Source organism: Ascaphus truei, chromosome 8 (assembly GCF_040206685.1).
Source record: "Ascaphus truei isolate aAscTru1 chromosome 8, aAscTru1.hap1, whole genome shotgun sequence".
Lineage (NCBI taxonomy): Eukaryota > Metazoa > Chordata > Amphibia > Anura > Ascaphidae > Ascaphus > Ascaphus truei.
In genome coordinates this window covers 97,789,969-97,805,436 of record NC_134490.1, presented here as the reverse complement: position 1 = coordinate 97,805,436, position 15,468 = coordinate 97,789,969, and the positions used below count along the sequence as shown (strand labels likewise).

Sequence of the window (15,468 nt, the reverse complement as noted above, 5' to 3'; positions counted from 1 at the left end):
GAAGGTAGCAGGGGCATTACAGAGTCCGAAAGGCATCACCAGATATTCATAGTGCCCATAACGGGTTCGGAAGGCATTTTTCCATTCGTCACCGGGTCGAATGCGGACCAAATTATACGCTCCTCTGAGATCTAATTTGGTAAAGATTTTGGCTGACCGAATTCTTTCCAATAGTTCAGGAATCAGAGGTAATGGGTACCTGTTCTTCACCGTTATCTTATTTAGTTCCCGATAGTCAATGCAGGGGCGTAGAGAACCGTCTTTCTTTCCCACAAAGAAGAGCGCAGCGCCTGCTGGAGAAGTAGAGGGTCGGATAAAACCCTTTGGTAGGTTCTCCTGTAGGTAGTCATTGAGGACCTCCAATTCCGGTTCTGAGAGGGAATAAATTCTTCCAAACGGAATAGCAGCACCCGGTAATAATTCCATGGGACAGTCATAAGAGCGATGTGGGGGGAAGCGTATCCGCGTTCTTCTTGTCACACACATCTAAAAACTCAGAGTAAGGAGCCGGCAGAAGATTTTCTTGAGACGAGGAAATCTTATGTATTCCTTCACACTCTGGTATAGGAGTTTTAGGTAGACAGGCTAGCTGACAGTGCTCCGAGGGAAACGTGAGTGTCTTGGTCTTCCAGTCGATTAGTGGGTTATGGATCATGAGCCATGGAATTCCCAGAATCACTGGAAACAAAGGTGATGGAATGAGACCAAATGAAATCTTCTCCTGGTGATTGGGCTCCATGATTAGTGTTAAGTTGCTGGTTTCATGGGTAACAGGTCCAGAGCTCAAGGGAGAACCGTCAACGACTTCCATCCTTTCTGGCGATTCCTTGGCTACAAATGATACCGAATTGTTCTTGGCGAATTCTATGTCCATAAAATTCCCTGCCGCCCCTGAGTCGACCATTACTGTGGTTGAAAAACGATGTGTTCCTTCCTCGATGATAATAGGAACCAGGAGGTGAGGGTGTAGCGAAGGAGGGTTATCTTTCCTTTGAGAAGCAGAGAGAACAGTTTTTGAAATAGCGTGCAGCTGATTTCTTCTAGGGCTCTGGAAAGAAGACCGCCTGGACTTGTTTGGGCAATCAGCGAGATAGTGCCCATCGTTTCTGCAATATAAACAGAGATCTTCTGTTCGGCGTCTATTCCTTTCCCCAGTTGAGATGGGTCCCCGCAGTGTATTTACTTGCATCGGCTCCTCCTCAGTCTCCCTGGAACGTCTTGGGGTACTGACATCTCTAAACCCGGGGTTGCTTGGCATGAACCCCTGTCTCTCCAATCGTCTTTCCTTAAGCCTACGATCAATTTGGATGCATAAACGGACTAAGTCCTGAAATCTCTCTGGGGTCTCCACCCGGGCTAGTTCGTCTTTAACTTGCTCCGAGAGACCCTGCCGAAAATGATATTTCTGCGCGGCCTCATTCCACTCAGTATCGTTAACCCATCTGCGGAGTTGCCTCAGCGGTTGCACTACGATTTAGGTCATCAAAAATAAGACTCATAGCATCGATGAACTCTTCCAGGTCCCTTAGTAGTGGGCTATCCTGTTCTAACATAGGGGAGACCCAAGCAAGGGCCTCATCCTTGAGCAGGGTTATGATCAGTCCAACCTGGGCTTCGTTGGTATTATAGATGGTAGGCTGAAGCTTGAACACATGTCTGCATTGATTAAGGAAATCCCGAAAAGATTGTCTTTTTCCTCCAAATTTTTCCGGAAGGGTTACACGGGGTGCGGTTTGCACAGTCAGAGTTTTTTGAACAGATGCGGTGATTAAAGCTGCACGTAGTTCACGGTTTTTAGCTTCTGCGGCGGCAGCTCGTTCCTCTGAGCGGAGGGCACATCCTTCCGCGCGGACGACACATTCTTCCCAGCGGGCATCACGTTCTACCTGGCGGGCATCCCGTTCTTTCCGGAGGGTATCCTGTTCTTCCACGTGACCAAGACGTTTGATAAGGTGTCCTTGTTGTTCTTGGAAACCAACCATGATACGTTGTAAGTCCTGCAGTGTCCGAGCCTGGGCCAGGTCTGTTCCGGCGGAATCCATGGTAGGGCCTGTTTATTCTGTCAAGGATTGGACTTCGGATGAAGTGGATCCAGTGGCAGGAACAGCAGGGAGCGAAGTCAGGAAACAAGCAGGGGTCCGAGGCAGGCGGCAGGTAGCGAAGTCAGGAAACAAGCAGAGGTCGGCAACGAGGAAACTGGAACAGGAGGATAGCAATAGCTAGCACAGCAGTAAACACAGGAACCTTGCAGAAGCTAAGGAACCAGTATAAACACGCAAAGAGGAACAGGAAAGGGAGGTTTATATAGGCAGGCTGGGAGGTGGAGCACAGGTGCAGAGGTGTCAGGTATCAGAGTCTGGAATGTTCCTTAGTTTAGCAGCAGCACTCCCGGTGGGCAAGTATAGGTACTGCAGTCTAGAACCAGACATTGAGAGTGGCAGCAGTCCTGGTGGCCAAGCATGGGAACAGCAGGCTAGAGAATATGACAGATGCTCAATAATCAGCTGCAGCAGACCCTGAACTTTGCTCAGCCTAGAGAAAAAGTGGGGGTTTGTAGTGGATAAAACGCAATGCACCACATGCAAATTGTACAACAGGTGATTTCCTGAAGCAATGGATAGAATGCACCAGTCGTTTAACTATTTAATAGATTATGAAAAAGCATTTGATTCTGCATTAATAAGGGTTTAATTCTCCATCTGCCAAAGCAGCTGTTTGGTCAGTTTTCAAATTCACACATGTCCCAAACCACAGCTTCGGCAGATATACAATAAGGCTTTTAGAGTTGAAGAAGCATACACTAATATTATAAGGAAGATTTTTACAAAAATGCGACAACAACCATTAGATTACATGAATTCATAATCAAGATAGTGCAACAGGGGGACACGGTCACCAAAGCAAAATCAATGGGGAATACTTGTGTCTCCTCCGATTTGCTGACTACATTGTTCGTTTGGCTACAAGTCCAGAAGATCTCCAGCAACGATTCAGAGAACTCACTAAAGCAATTACAAGGTGGGTCCCATATGTAACTCTGCGAGACCAAAGTGATGTTCAACAAATGTTACAACTCTTACAAAGATCAAAATGAATAGAATATAACTAGTCTCTGGGCAAATGTAAGAAATTGATTCTTTACATAAAGTTGCAATTCCACATACTGTAGTTGGCCAAAACACAACCTTTAGTAAACAATTTAACAATCTAATCTGTTTTTCTAAACTATTCTAACCATGCTAAAAGCCAAGATTTGACTCATTCTGTCTCTCTTAAAATGAATGGCAAATTAAATTTCTTGGACGCAAGTGAATGGGGCAACGTTTGAAAAAGCAAGTTTTCTTTATCCTAAAACTACCTTGCCCTAGTCACAGAGCCACTAAAGATAAGGAGGAGTGGGTGTAAGTGCTTAACAGAGACCACAGGGAGTATCCAGAGGAAATCAAACCCCTCCCAAGTCTCAGCTCACCATGTGTACAACCGAACTTTAATGAGTGATTAACATACAAGTATCGGGATGTAAAAAGGTATTAATAATCTTACTGCCATTAGTACACTTTAGTCCTTGTAGGGATAGTCCCTCTAAAGAGCAGTGTATGTATGGTGCATCCTTCCCAGCAGAGTAGAGAATGGCTAAAACACTGACTAATTTATACATGTAACTTAAAGGGCAAATTAAATACTAAAGTGAAGACTGAAGTTCAGATAAGATTTAAGTCTCTGGTAAAATAACTAAGGTTTTCCAAAGACATTTGCTCAGAATGTTGTCTAACTGGTCTTTTTCTGCCATGGTCTTCTATTATTTTTAAAATGTAGTCTGTATGTGTCTTTTAGGTCCGGGACCCCAGCCAGGAACCATGTGGTCGCCTGTCATTTTTGAAAGAGCCAAAAACTACTAAGGGTCTGCCACAAACTGCTGTGTGCAACCTGAACATTACCCTACCAACTCACAAAAAGGTATCAAAACAATGATTATTCGTTTGTATTACCATTTTTTTTTTACCATTGATAGAAGTGTGATAAAATGAGCCTTAATGTCTTTAGCGTCAGACCGTTAGCAGACCACTACGTTTTTAGACCATTAATCAGTAGCACTGCAGTCATACATCACTACATTTAATCCCCACTTCTTGGCTGTGCTGTAGTAATTAATCCTTACAAATAAGTGGCCAAGCAAGTAGTGGCATCTCTGTGAAGATCAATCATAGCACTGTAACCATGAGCACCTGTGGGGCTAGTAGAAAGTTATCGAGAGCGCTGAAACACAGGGGACACAATGGGATGTACAGTTTGCACAAATGTCACCTCCCTTTTGTGTACTTTGTTAGAGAGCATTCATTATTTTGCTTGTTTAAGATCGACCCCGGGTCAAAAATGGCACCCTGGATACTTTTTGGGTTATTAAGGACCTCTGGCGTGCCAGACCTAGGTCACATTATGCTATTGTTGCTTGTTTTTAGGGGGAGATTGCGAACTTGATCGAAATGGAAGTGGAGCCGCCTCCACTTCCATTGACATCATCATTATGGGGCAAGTTGCAACTATGTGATTGCTACCCCAAGTAATTACTTGGTAGCAGTCCCAGAAGAGTGTTAAGGTGTAGTAGTGCAGATTGGGTACGACCACACAGAAACTCTTGATTTGGAGTTTTCCGTATGATAGAGCCTGGTCGGCACTATCACACTTTAATGAATGAGCCCCTACCCCCTTTTTTTTTTTTTAAGACTAAAAGCAGTATTATTCACTCAGTCCTTTATAATAGTAGCAGTGCTGGATGACCCAGAAGACCTCATTCTCCCTCCATCATCACAACTCTTCCCCATTCCACAATGGGAACAGCATTGGGATCCACTGGCATGCCTTCTTTAACCTTAAATTAAGCAACTCCATCAAAAAGCCCCCCCCCTAACTTTATCCAGCAAGGCCAACCCACTGCAAAGCTGTGACAAACACACACTACCAGGATATACTGTAAACATAAGTAACACAAGAAACGCGCGGGACTTCTGTCTTCCCGTTCCTATACTGTCCTGCCACGTGCCTCCCCTTCAGCTACATCCATAGTGCGAGTGACAGCGCTCGCGGCATGAACAGGCCACACCTCTATGAGGCAGGCTATAGAGCACGAGATGGCGCGGCGGCGTTTTCTGGAGACACAGGAATTTGTTTTTGTCGCGCGACGTCTGGGTCATGTGAGCGGTTCAGCCAATGAGGGTGAACCAGCCTCGTGATGTCACGGCCACGCCTCCCCATCGCAAGCGATCTCAGTCCACAGATCGCTCGGGCGGCAGGCACGTGTGCCGCCATATGCTCCGTTGCGCGCGCCCACTATATCCGAGGTCTTATAAAGCCGCAGACCTAATCTCTCACTTTATGCAGATATCACTCCCTTTTTACCTGGCTGTCCCTGCTTTCTTACCCAAACCATGCCCAGGCAGACCGGGGGACATGGAAAGCCCCTTGGTCATGTAGGACTGCCTTATATATTCATCGCCTACATCCCCCGTGTAAAAGTGCATTCCGTCATGCTCCGGCATGCTCCGGCATGCTCCGTGAAACCACAATCCCTGTTGATATTACTTTTTAACAAGTCTTTTCTGCAGATCATTTTTTTTCTTGGTTGTGATTTTTTTCTTTTCAAAGTGTAAAAAAAAGAAGTTGTGTATTTTTATGATTTATGTTGATTAAATGCATATTATATCCATGAAATGGAGACATTGTAACCCTTTTGCTCCCCTGTCTTTTTGGTAATAAAGGGATTAAGAAATGAGAACAAACAGTGTTTATATTAACAAGCGCCTAAATTCGGCAATCCATGCCTCTTTTTTTTAACCCTGAATTGAAGCAGGGTGTACCTGGAGCTGAACCTCATTCATTTCCAGAGATACTCGCCTCCATCGTAGGTGCAGTAGCCGCTCTGCTTGACTACGAGGGCTCATGTTATGGCGGAGTTTCAAAGCTCCCACGCCCTGCGGGCCAATAGGAAGCCGTGATGTCATCAGGTTCTGTTTCCTATTAGCCCGCATGATGCGGCACCTACTACCGAGGTAAGTATCTCCGGAAACGGGGGGTACACAGAGTTGAAATGAATAGGGATCCGCTCCGGAGACCCTCTGCTTCTACCTGGGGTAAAAAAAGAAAGAAGGTCCTTAGATTGGTTTTTAGAGAGACTTTTTTTTTTTTTTTTAGGAAAATGCACAATCAAATAATTGCTTCGTTCAATGTGTTTAAGTATATGGCACATGAAAACAGTTACATTCATTTTCTGTAACTCGTTGAACCCGTTTGAAGCCTGCGGGGCCTTGCACTACTTACTGGCGTATTTTGAAATCTGCAACATGTATTTGTTGTTCTGGCTGTAGTGTCAGTTGTGTGGGGGAATTATGTGAAAGGAGGATACTTTATTTAAAGTTCTCTGTTTAGTTTACAGTTTGTGAGCTTGTGTTCTTCGGTTAACCCGTTTTGTTAATTTACTCTTGGTGCTTCCTTTATTTATGTACTTACCTACTTGTGTCCGTGTTTGCTTTTTTTGTGCTTTTTGTGCTTCCTTCCTGTTCCTTTTCATCTCCTAATATTCTTTTCCCTGCTGCCCACTATAATATACCTTATCTCTGCAATGCATCTTGGACCAAAAAGGAAACAGAGTCAGATCAAGAGGAGGAGGTAATATAAATTATATCTTTTGTTTTGTCTTATTCAGGAGTAGCTTTAAACACATTTCTCACACAATGGGCCATGCCTCACTACAATTTCAGAGTCCATTGAAAGAGCTCCTTATGATATTTAGGGACGGTCTTGTGATTTTTCCAGGGATAGATCCCTTTCACTGCTCCAAGGGCCCTCAACTTTTATGTCTTTGTCCTCAGCGCCTGTCGTGACCACATGATCGCTACTATAAGCGACCATGCAGTTGTGATCCCGGAAATCTAGTGGCACTCTGGTGCCTGCTAAAGGGCTAATGATGATAATGTTTTGAAACTATTTCCGGTGGTCATTTTCCAATGTTTTTTCCTTTTACTTATTCTCTGTTTTTGACGCCCAAAGGTTAAAATCAAGCAGACACATTATTTTTGTTTTGACCTTTATTGTACAGTAGCTTTCCTTTTTTTTTTTTACTTATTGGAATTTCAATAACAGACTGTACATGTTCTGCTTCTCTTGAGCAAGTATTTAGTTTTTCTTTATGCCGATTAGATGAGGTCTGATTTTGTACATAGGGTACTAAAATAGTACATCTGTTTACATGCTGATGCCAACAAAGCCATTTAAGAGTCACGCATTAATAAATAAATAAATAAATGTACAGTTTATACACTGAATTTAGACATGCTTCATAACCTCACACAACCTGGTTAAGCACCCTTACACACATCAGCTGTTAAACAGGCATTTTTTTTGTATTTCAGAATGTTTAATTGCCCCAAAAATTAGCTAAAGTCACACTTTTCTAATGAGAATTTGTAGTTTCTCCAAGTCTTTTTAAAGGCAGTCCCTGAAATAGGACTTTTGGAGGAACAAGAGATGAGTTTAGTAGAGAACGCATTGACTTGTATGTGGAGAGATAACTGTGAGCACACCTGAAATACCTAGGAAATGAGCTAATTTGCATAGGTATCTCAGCTACCCACACAGATCTGTCCCCATGTTGTATAGATGATTGTTTTGGGAGGTTTATAAGCGGTACATGATGACCTGCAAAAGATATTTGTAGCTTTTTGTGCCAGTGTTTGAAACAACAAACTATTGGTCACCCCATAATGAGCATGACATAGATGATATTTTCTGTCAAAAAGTTTTTTTAAATCTTCTGTATTTTCACCTCCAAATCTTTCTGAATGAAGCTTTCAGTGTTGCCCAGTACGCAAACTTATTTGCGCATTTAAAAATAACAAATCAAGCACATAGCTTTATAACTGAGTTTATAAATTATGCAGTTATAAGCACCCCTACTCACATTTAATAGTGCATATTGTAAGTAAAACAAAATCTGAGATAATTTTGCTTTTAAAATTCAGTCTGTTTAACCATTTCTATTTGATGTCCCCAGGAAAAATCATGACCGCATTTTTTGTAATTCTGATCATTAAAATATCAAGAACTTTATAAGGAGTTTTCCCAGTCAAACGTGTATGAAATTCCTATTTAAAGGTTAATTTATAATTATTTGTGTATTCCGCATTTAAAAAGAGACGTCCTGCAAGTTACAATAGTGCAGCTAAATATTTAGCAAAATAATTTCCAGTGCTATAAATCCTTCAGTAGAGACAGTTCGGATTTCTGTAGCTAGTCCATAACATTAACCCAACATTGCTCTTTGTGTATTTAAAAATTCTTAATGTGCATTTTGTGTCGTGCATGTAATACTGTAAGTAGGTGGGAAAAACAAATGTGTAAATTGTGTTGTATTGTCACTTCTATGTATTTGTGATCTGTTCATGTTCCATGTTTCCTTGGGAAAAAAAGTGCAATCGGAAGTCATTTTTCTTGAATTTCAACTTGAACTGAGAGAAAATATCAACTTGGATGGGATGGGAACTTTTATTATTATTGTTTCATTCTTTTCACAGCCCGAGAAAGTGGACCGACGTCAGAACTTCGTATCTCTTGCCTTGCGTAAGCGCTACAGCTATCTGACTGATCCTGGAATGAGTGAGTCCGATAACATCCTAACAATACTAATAGCTTTTAAAGGAAGTCTGCGTCCGATCAGTTAAATTAAGGATTTTAAAGAAAACAGCAGATTTTTTGATTATATGATTGAGTCCTGGAAATAAGAAACATAAGATTACTGTATGTGCATGGGATCTTTTAGGGCCATGTTTACTGAGCAATGCAAAGCTGTAAGGCCCCTTAGAGCCCTTTTGAATGAATGGGTCATACTGTAAGTTGCCTTGCATCTTAGCACACCATTAAATAAGGCCTTAAACGTGTTAAAAATGGGGCATCAATGAAAATCAAAGTCTGTTTAAAGTGTTTTTCCTGAAATGTGTTTATTTTTAATACAATGTATCATTTCAGTGGGTGCGGCTTTTCAAAAATCCCAAATAAAATGTAGCCTTTTATATACTTTAGGGCAGGGGAGCGCAAACTTTTTGAGCTGCACGCCCCCTGCCTGCTCCCCCAGGTACTCTCCCCCCCCTTACTTTTTGACTGGGGGTGACATCACATGACCCCTTTGCCATGGCGACGCTGCGGTGTCATGTAATGTCACATGGCCCTGCGGTGTCATTGGATTCCACGTTGTCATGGCGACGCGGCACACCAATCTACTCAATCCCGGTAAGTAGGTTACAGAGGCCTCACGCGATCCCCCGGCATTTCATTTAAATGCCTTGGGGAAGAGCGCGGTGCCTCTGCAACCTCCCGCGCCCCCCCCAAAAAAATCCAGCACCCCCCAGTTTGCGCACCGCTGCTTTAGGGGATTTGTATCGGAATGGTGCAATTTGCTCTAAATCCTGGAGCAAATATTTTCATTTACACCAGCATGTATAAAGCTTGGTAATCCTGCCCCCCGTATTTGGCGCCGATCTCTTTGGAGCAGAGATTAACGCCACTTGAAGCAGCAACGGGTTTCATTTTTTATTATTACTATAGGATTGAAGCAAGGAGTCTCCGGAGCTGAGCGGTGTTAAGTTTGGCTCCGGGGACCCCCCTGCTTTCAGAGGTACATACCTCCCTAGGGGCGCCGGTATCTCTTCAGTTTAAATGTCCCAGTCAATAGGAAGCCGCAGCGGGTGACATCACCAATTCCTATTGGCCCGCGTGACGGAGGACATTTAAACACTGCCATTATGTTGGGCACATAGTTTCTCTGACTGCAGAGATATTGCCCCCCGCAGAGGTAAGTGTCTCAGGAAGCAGGGGGTCTCCGAAGCAAAAATGAACACAGTTCAGCTCCGAAGTCCCCCTGCTGCAATCCTGCAATAACAAATGGAAAAGTGAAAGACATATTGCTGCTTTAAACTTGACACATTTATTTGATGCAAAGGTAGAGAAAATCTGAACAAATTATACAGTAGGTGCAAGAAATAATTACAATATTGCTGGGACTCTCCCCTCCCCTCCCTATGCCTACTCCCCAAAATACTCACAGGGCAATTGGAGTGACATCACAGGGGAAAATAGTTGCAGAAAACCTCATGACAAATGTAGGTTTAATGCTGGAAATTAGGTTAAGAAGAAGCGTACTTTGTAGGCGATGATGGATTTTAATGTACCGACACATCACTCGTACAAGGTTTCCTTGTGCATACGTTGGAGACTGCAGAGGTCTCCAGATCAGACGTGACCTTTAAACAGCAGATTTGAGGCATTAATACATGGCACATGGGGTTCATTACAGCATGAGGTGCGATAAGGTGTTCAGGAGATTAGCATAGTGTAGGGGCTGATCTTCTGAACATGTTCATTCACAGATGAACCGTTTGTGCCCTAAATAGTCTACCTCCCTGTAATAGTACTGCAAAAAAAAGGGGGGAACAGGCAACATACAAAATTCAAGTCAGAAAAAAAATATATATAGTTTATTAATCAAAGTTTTAAAATACCTTATATATAAAGAATAATATACACAATATAAAGAAAACCTATGCACAAAAACAGACAATGCAAAAGGCAAGAAACAAAAAATAAAAACTCTCAGAAAATTTTGAGAAAGACCCCAAAACAATTAAAGCAGTGCCCCCAACGCCACAGTGCCCGCAATGTCCTGCTTTGACCAGTCCATGCGGAACATTGCTATGTGAATATACCACACACCAGATGGTATTGATTGGACTATTTTTGGATCCCGTTATTTCACTTGCTGTTTGTTGAAAATGTGTTCTCTATTTTTTGCCATGTGCATATTTTTCTGATATTTTTTTATCTGGATTTCTTCTTTATATTCTGTATATTCTTTTATACTGTATCTGAACAATTTTTTTTTTTTTACCTTTTTGTTTAATAACATTTATGGGTTTTTTTTCTGACTTGAATTTTGTTAGTACCTCTTTTCTAAGGTACTAACATCCTTTTGTCAGGAAAATATGAAAAAGGAAAGAAAAAAGATATAACTACTTACCCAACTGCTTTGGTGAAGATTGTGTAAATGCTCCAAAACATGTAGTTACTATGGAGACAGGTCAGCCAACTCCCGTCCTCAAGAGCTACCAACTGGTAAGGTTTTCAGGATATCCCTGCTTCAGCACAGGTGGCTTAATCAGTAACTCAGTCATTGACTGAGCCACCTGTGCTGAAGCAGGGATAGCCTAAAAACCTGAGGTCTTGGTACCTCTTGAGGACTGGAGTTGGCTGCCCCAGCTAACAAGACATTAAGTATCTTTGGTCTTGGAAGACACAGCCCCTACCAAGCCCACACATACATCCACACATTCTTCTGTCACATTCTGTTACAGCAGCATCCATCTCTACAAGGGGCTTCCACATTCCAAAACATTAACTCCATCTTTGCCAAGAAGTTAAACACACACAAAAAAATCCAGATGGCCAATACAACAAAGTGGTCCTTCTCAGAGAACCAATACAGTTAAAGGCAGGTAGGGAGTGGGGACTGGCTGCTAAAGCACTTGCTAAACGCTCACTGACCTTACATAAAAGAAAGTAGCCAGAGGAAATCAAACCCTTTCCAAGTCTAACTTTACAAAATAAGTAACAAAATACGTAAATGTGTCATATTTTGGCATCCATTACTAAGATGGGTCCCCTTCAACATGCCACGGGAATGAGTTCACTTTGGTCCTAGGACGTGTTGCACCTTTTTAAGGAGCTTCGTTCACCTGGACAAGTTCCAACTCTGTGGGTGCTTTTTAGGATCCTGGATCCACATGCCACATTTCATGTGTTGCGTAATGAACGACCCTTTAAATATCTACTAATGCAGGACAGCTTATATCTGTTAGCGAGGCATCAAATTTAGTACCGATCAAAAACTCACATTCTTTACAACTCCTTGACGCTTCCTGTTGATGAATGTTTGGAAAGAAGATCTTTGATTTGCAGATTAGGAGTCGCACATAAAATGTCACCGACAAATTAAAAAAAAAGACTAGTGTCAATCTGTGTGTAACTCTGGAAATGTTCGTGGGAATATTATCAAGTGTCGCAAACAAGAGCATTGCTCCAAAACAGGTGCAAATTGCATCATTTTTACTCCAATTGTTCTCCAACTGTCAGTGAGCAATTTGGGAAGTTGTTAAGAGTTAGAAGAGGAGAGAGTTGGCAAATATTACAATATGTAGTATCAAAATATGCACCTACAGTATACCTGGTGCAGTCTTCCGGTCGCTTTGCAGATAAATCCACCGGGGCTGAGTTGGCCTTTTAAATATGCTGTCAATGCAACTGACACAGCTAACAAAAATTACACCATCTTCATACAAATGGCTCAACATTCTTTAATACTCTGACTCCCTTTGTCTACGTTTTACTTTGCACTTTACGTATATGGGCATTGAAGACAATTATTTGATTATACAGGTGGTCCTCGCTATCTGACGGTCCGTTACCTGTTGCATGGATTGTCCGACGCCAGATAATGCATTCCGCTGAGTGCATTATCCGATGTCGGAGCAGCTTAACATTGGATTCACAATCCGACGGCCTGCTATCCGCCGGAGGTTTGCGCGGCGGATCCCGGCAGATAACCGAGGATCGCCTGTATCGTAAAAATGATTAACACTTCTTTTTAAATAAAATATGAATGTGTACAGTAAACCGGGATTTTCCCAATGCAGTCCTAAATGATGCACAAATGGCCAGTTTTTAGGACAAACCTGATAACAAAAAAGAAAAATTGAACACGTGAAGGGGTGTGTAAAATCCTGGCCAATTGCATTGCCCTGAAGACTGGCATTGGGAAACACTGGTGTAAAAGTTAAAAAATGCATTTTAAAGAATACTATTTTATGATCCATTTGCTTGTTTCTACATGACATTTCATGCACGCTTAAATTATTAACTTTTTAGTTAACCTTGCTTGACCATGTTATCATAAACACACATTCCATCTGTCATCTCCAACACCAGCAGATGCTTTTTACTCCATTTCATTCCATGTTTTTCTTTTGGTTTTATCGTACATGTGAGAAAATGACGGCATGAAAAAATGCAAGAAAAAAAATCCCCCCATTATTTGGATATTTAGAAAAGTTCCTGCTCTTATTGGCTTTGTGATTGTGCAGCATATCTATGAATTCTGCATGGAAGATACATTTCTGAACGTACCCCAGTTTCTTCACAGATTGCACTTTACTTGCCTGTCACATAAATATATTTGGAATTCTGCATGAAATAGTTCTGAATCATTTAAAAATAAACTTAAAAAAAAAAAATCATGTTAACACGTTATATTGTTTTAAATTGACAATAGTGTGTGTTTCTAAAATGGTACAACCAGAGAAAGAACAAGACAATACTAATTTGTACACTAACTACACACAAAAACATACTGTATTTTGCAGGGCAACACAGCTTGTATTATTATAATTCAGCACATCAGAAAGTCAATAGGAAGTATGACTAGCTATACAATTTTGTTTTTTTTATACCCCATTTATTTACTTTTTTGGATGTTTTCTTTTCTGTCTTTCATTGTTTATGGATTTGGTTGCTGTTGGGCTTTTTGTCCATTTTATGTTGCCTGTGTCCTTGGCTCATTCTCTTATGGAGATCATTTCCTTTTTTTTTATCCCTATATCATCTTCATTCAGACCCATAAAAACAGTTGTACTTGCTTTTGAAATAATACAATCTTTACTGACCAATTTTTTTTTTCTCTGGTCTCTCTGTTTTTTCAACCGTTTTCTTTAATTTTGCATTTAATTTTAATTTACTCATGCAAGAACCAGTTGATCGGAGCGCAGGAGCAACAAGACCTCTACCTGCTACTTATTCATACAAGCCAGGATTTACAACAAGACCATACCAGTCATGGACAACTGCTCCAATTACAGTGCCTGGACAAACCAAATCTGGCTTTACCTCTCTGTCAAGCTCTTCGTCTAATACTCCATCAGCATCCCCATTAAAATCAATTTGGTCTGTTTCTTCTGCTTCTCCAATAAAATCCACACTAGGAGCTTCTACAACATCTTCAGTTAAATCTGTTAGTGATGTAGCATCTCCGATTAGATCATTTCGGACAATATCTTCACCAATAAAAACTGTTGTGACACAGCCTCCGTATACTATCCAAGGCTCTTCTGGTTCACCAATCAGAATTTCTGCAATAGGTGAAGCTACTGCTTTCAAAGGGCTGTCGTCAACAGCAACTTTCCCCTCTAGAACTTCTCCATTGACCACTGCTGGTTCTCTTTTAGAAAGATCATCAATTACAATGACACCTCCAGCCTCCCCTAAATCAAATATTACTGTGTATTCTTCAAGCTTGCCATTTAAATCGATCATTACATCTGGAGGGCCACTTTTATCTTCACCTCTAAAAACAGTGGTATCATCTGCTGTTTCTTCCTCTAAAGTCATTATGGCATCTGGTCTCTCTTCACCTGTAAAACTTGGAAATGGGCCCAGTGAAGTTGGCTTGGTTAATGGGTCTGTTTCACCTCTAAAATACCCACTCTTTGCAAATTATATTAATGGATCAGCTGTGAATTTTCAAGACAACATTTCTGCAGTTACAAAATCCACAACTTCCTGTGTTAATGCAACCATTGATGCAACTGAGAAAAATTGTGCTGCCACCACTACTCAAATGCCATATTCACCTCTCAGGTCTTTCCCGTCAACCGCTTCCGCTTTTCAGACAATACGAGCTCCTGCTGCTGGCGCAATATACACATCCTTTAGGTCTTCGCTATCCTCTACTACCTCATCTGTAACTTCATCAACAATAACCGTGCCTGTCTATTCTGTAGTAAATGTCTTGTCAGAGCCTACCTTAAAAAAACTCACAGCGTCTGCTTCAAAATCAGCTGCTGCACTCTTATCACCATCGAAAATGTTATCAGAGACATCTATTCAGCCTCAATTTAGTCGAAATTCCACCCCGATTAAAAACTCCTTATTTCTGGCACCAACTGCTTTAAAGTTATCTACTACATCTTCCTTATCTTCAAGTCAGGAGATACTCAAAGATGTTGCAGACATGAAAGAGGACTTAATAAGGATGACAGCAATTCTACAGACGGATACATCTGAAGACAAATCATTCCGCCCTGCGTTGACAAAAGAAGTTAAAATAGATGACGAAGAACCATTTAAAATTGTTGAAAAGGTGAAAGAGGACTTGGTAAAAGTTAGTGAAATTTTAAAAAAAGATGTGTTCTTGGAAAATAAGGCATCACCATGTGATTCAGGGGATTCAGAGGAAGATGATTGGGTAGAATTCAAGCATGAAGAACTTGAAGAAGCAAGACAGTGTGCCAGCACAGGCCTTGGAACATACACACCAGGAAATGGACAGATAAAAACTAGAACTATGTCCGAAAAAGACTATAACTTGACAAAGGT

At 41.4% G+C, this 15,468-nt stretch overlaps 1 protein-coding gene across 1 annotated transcript in view; it reads left to right on the top strand.

Annotated features, from left to right (window-relative positions):
* Positions 1 to 15,468, top strand: part of ANK3 (ankyrin 3) — a 461,946-nt gene that overhangs the window by 399,202 nt on the left and 47,276 nt on the right. The window contains 2 exon segments of the mRNA XM_075612960.1: positions 3,835 to 3,957; positions 8,568 to 8,649. Of these exon segments, the coding sequence (XP_075469075.1) occupies positions 3,835 to 3,957; positions 8,568 to 8,649 (205 nt within the window).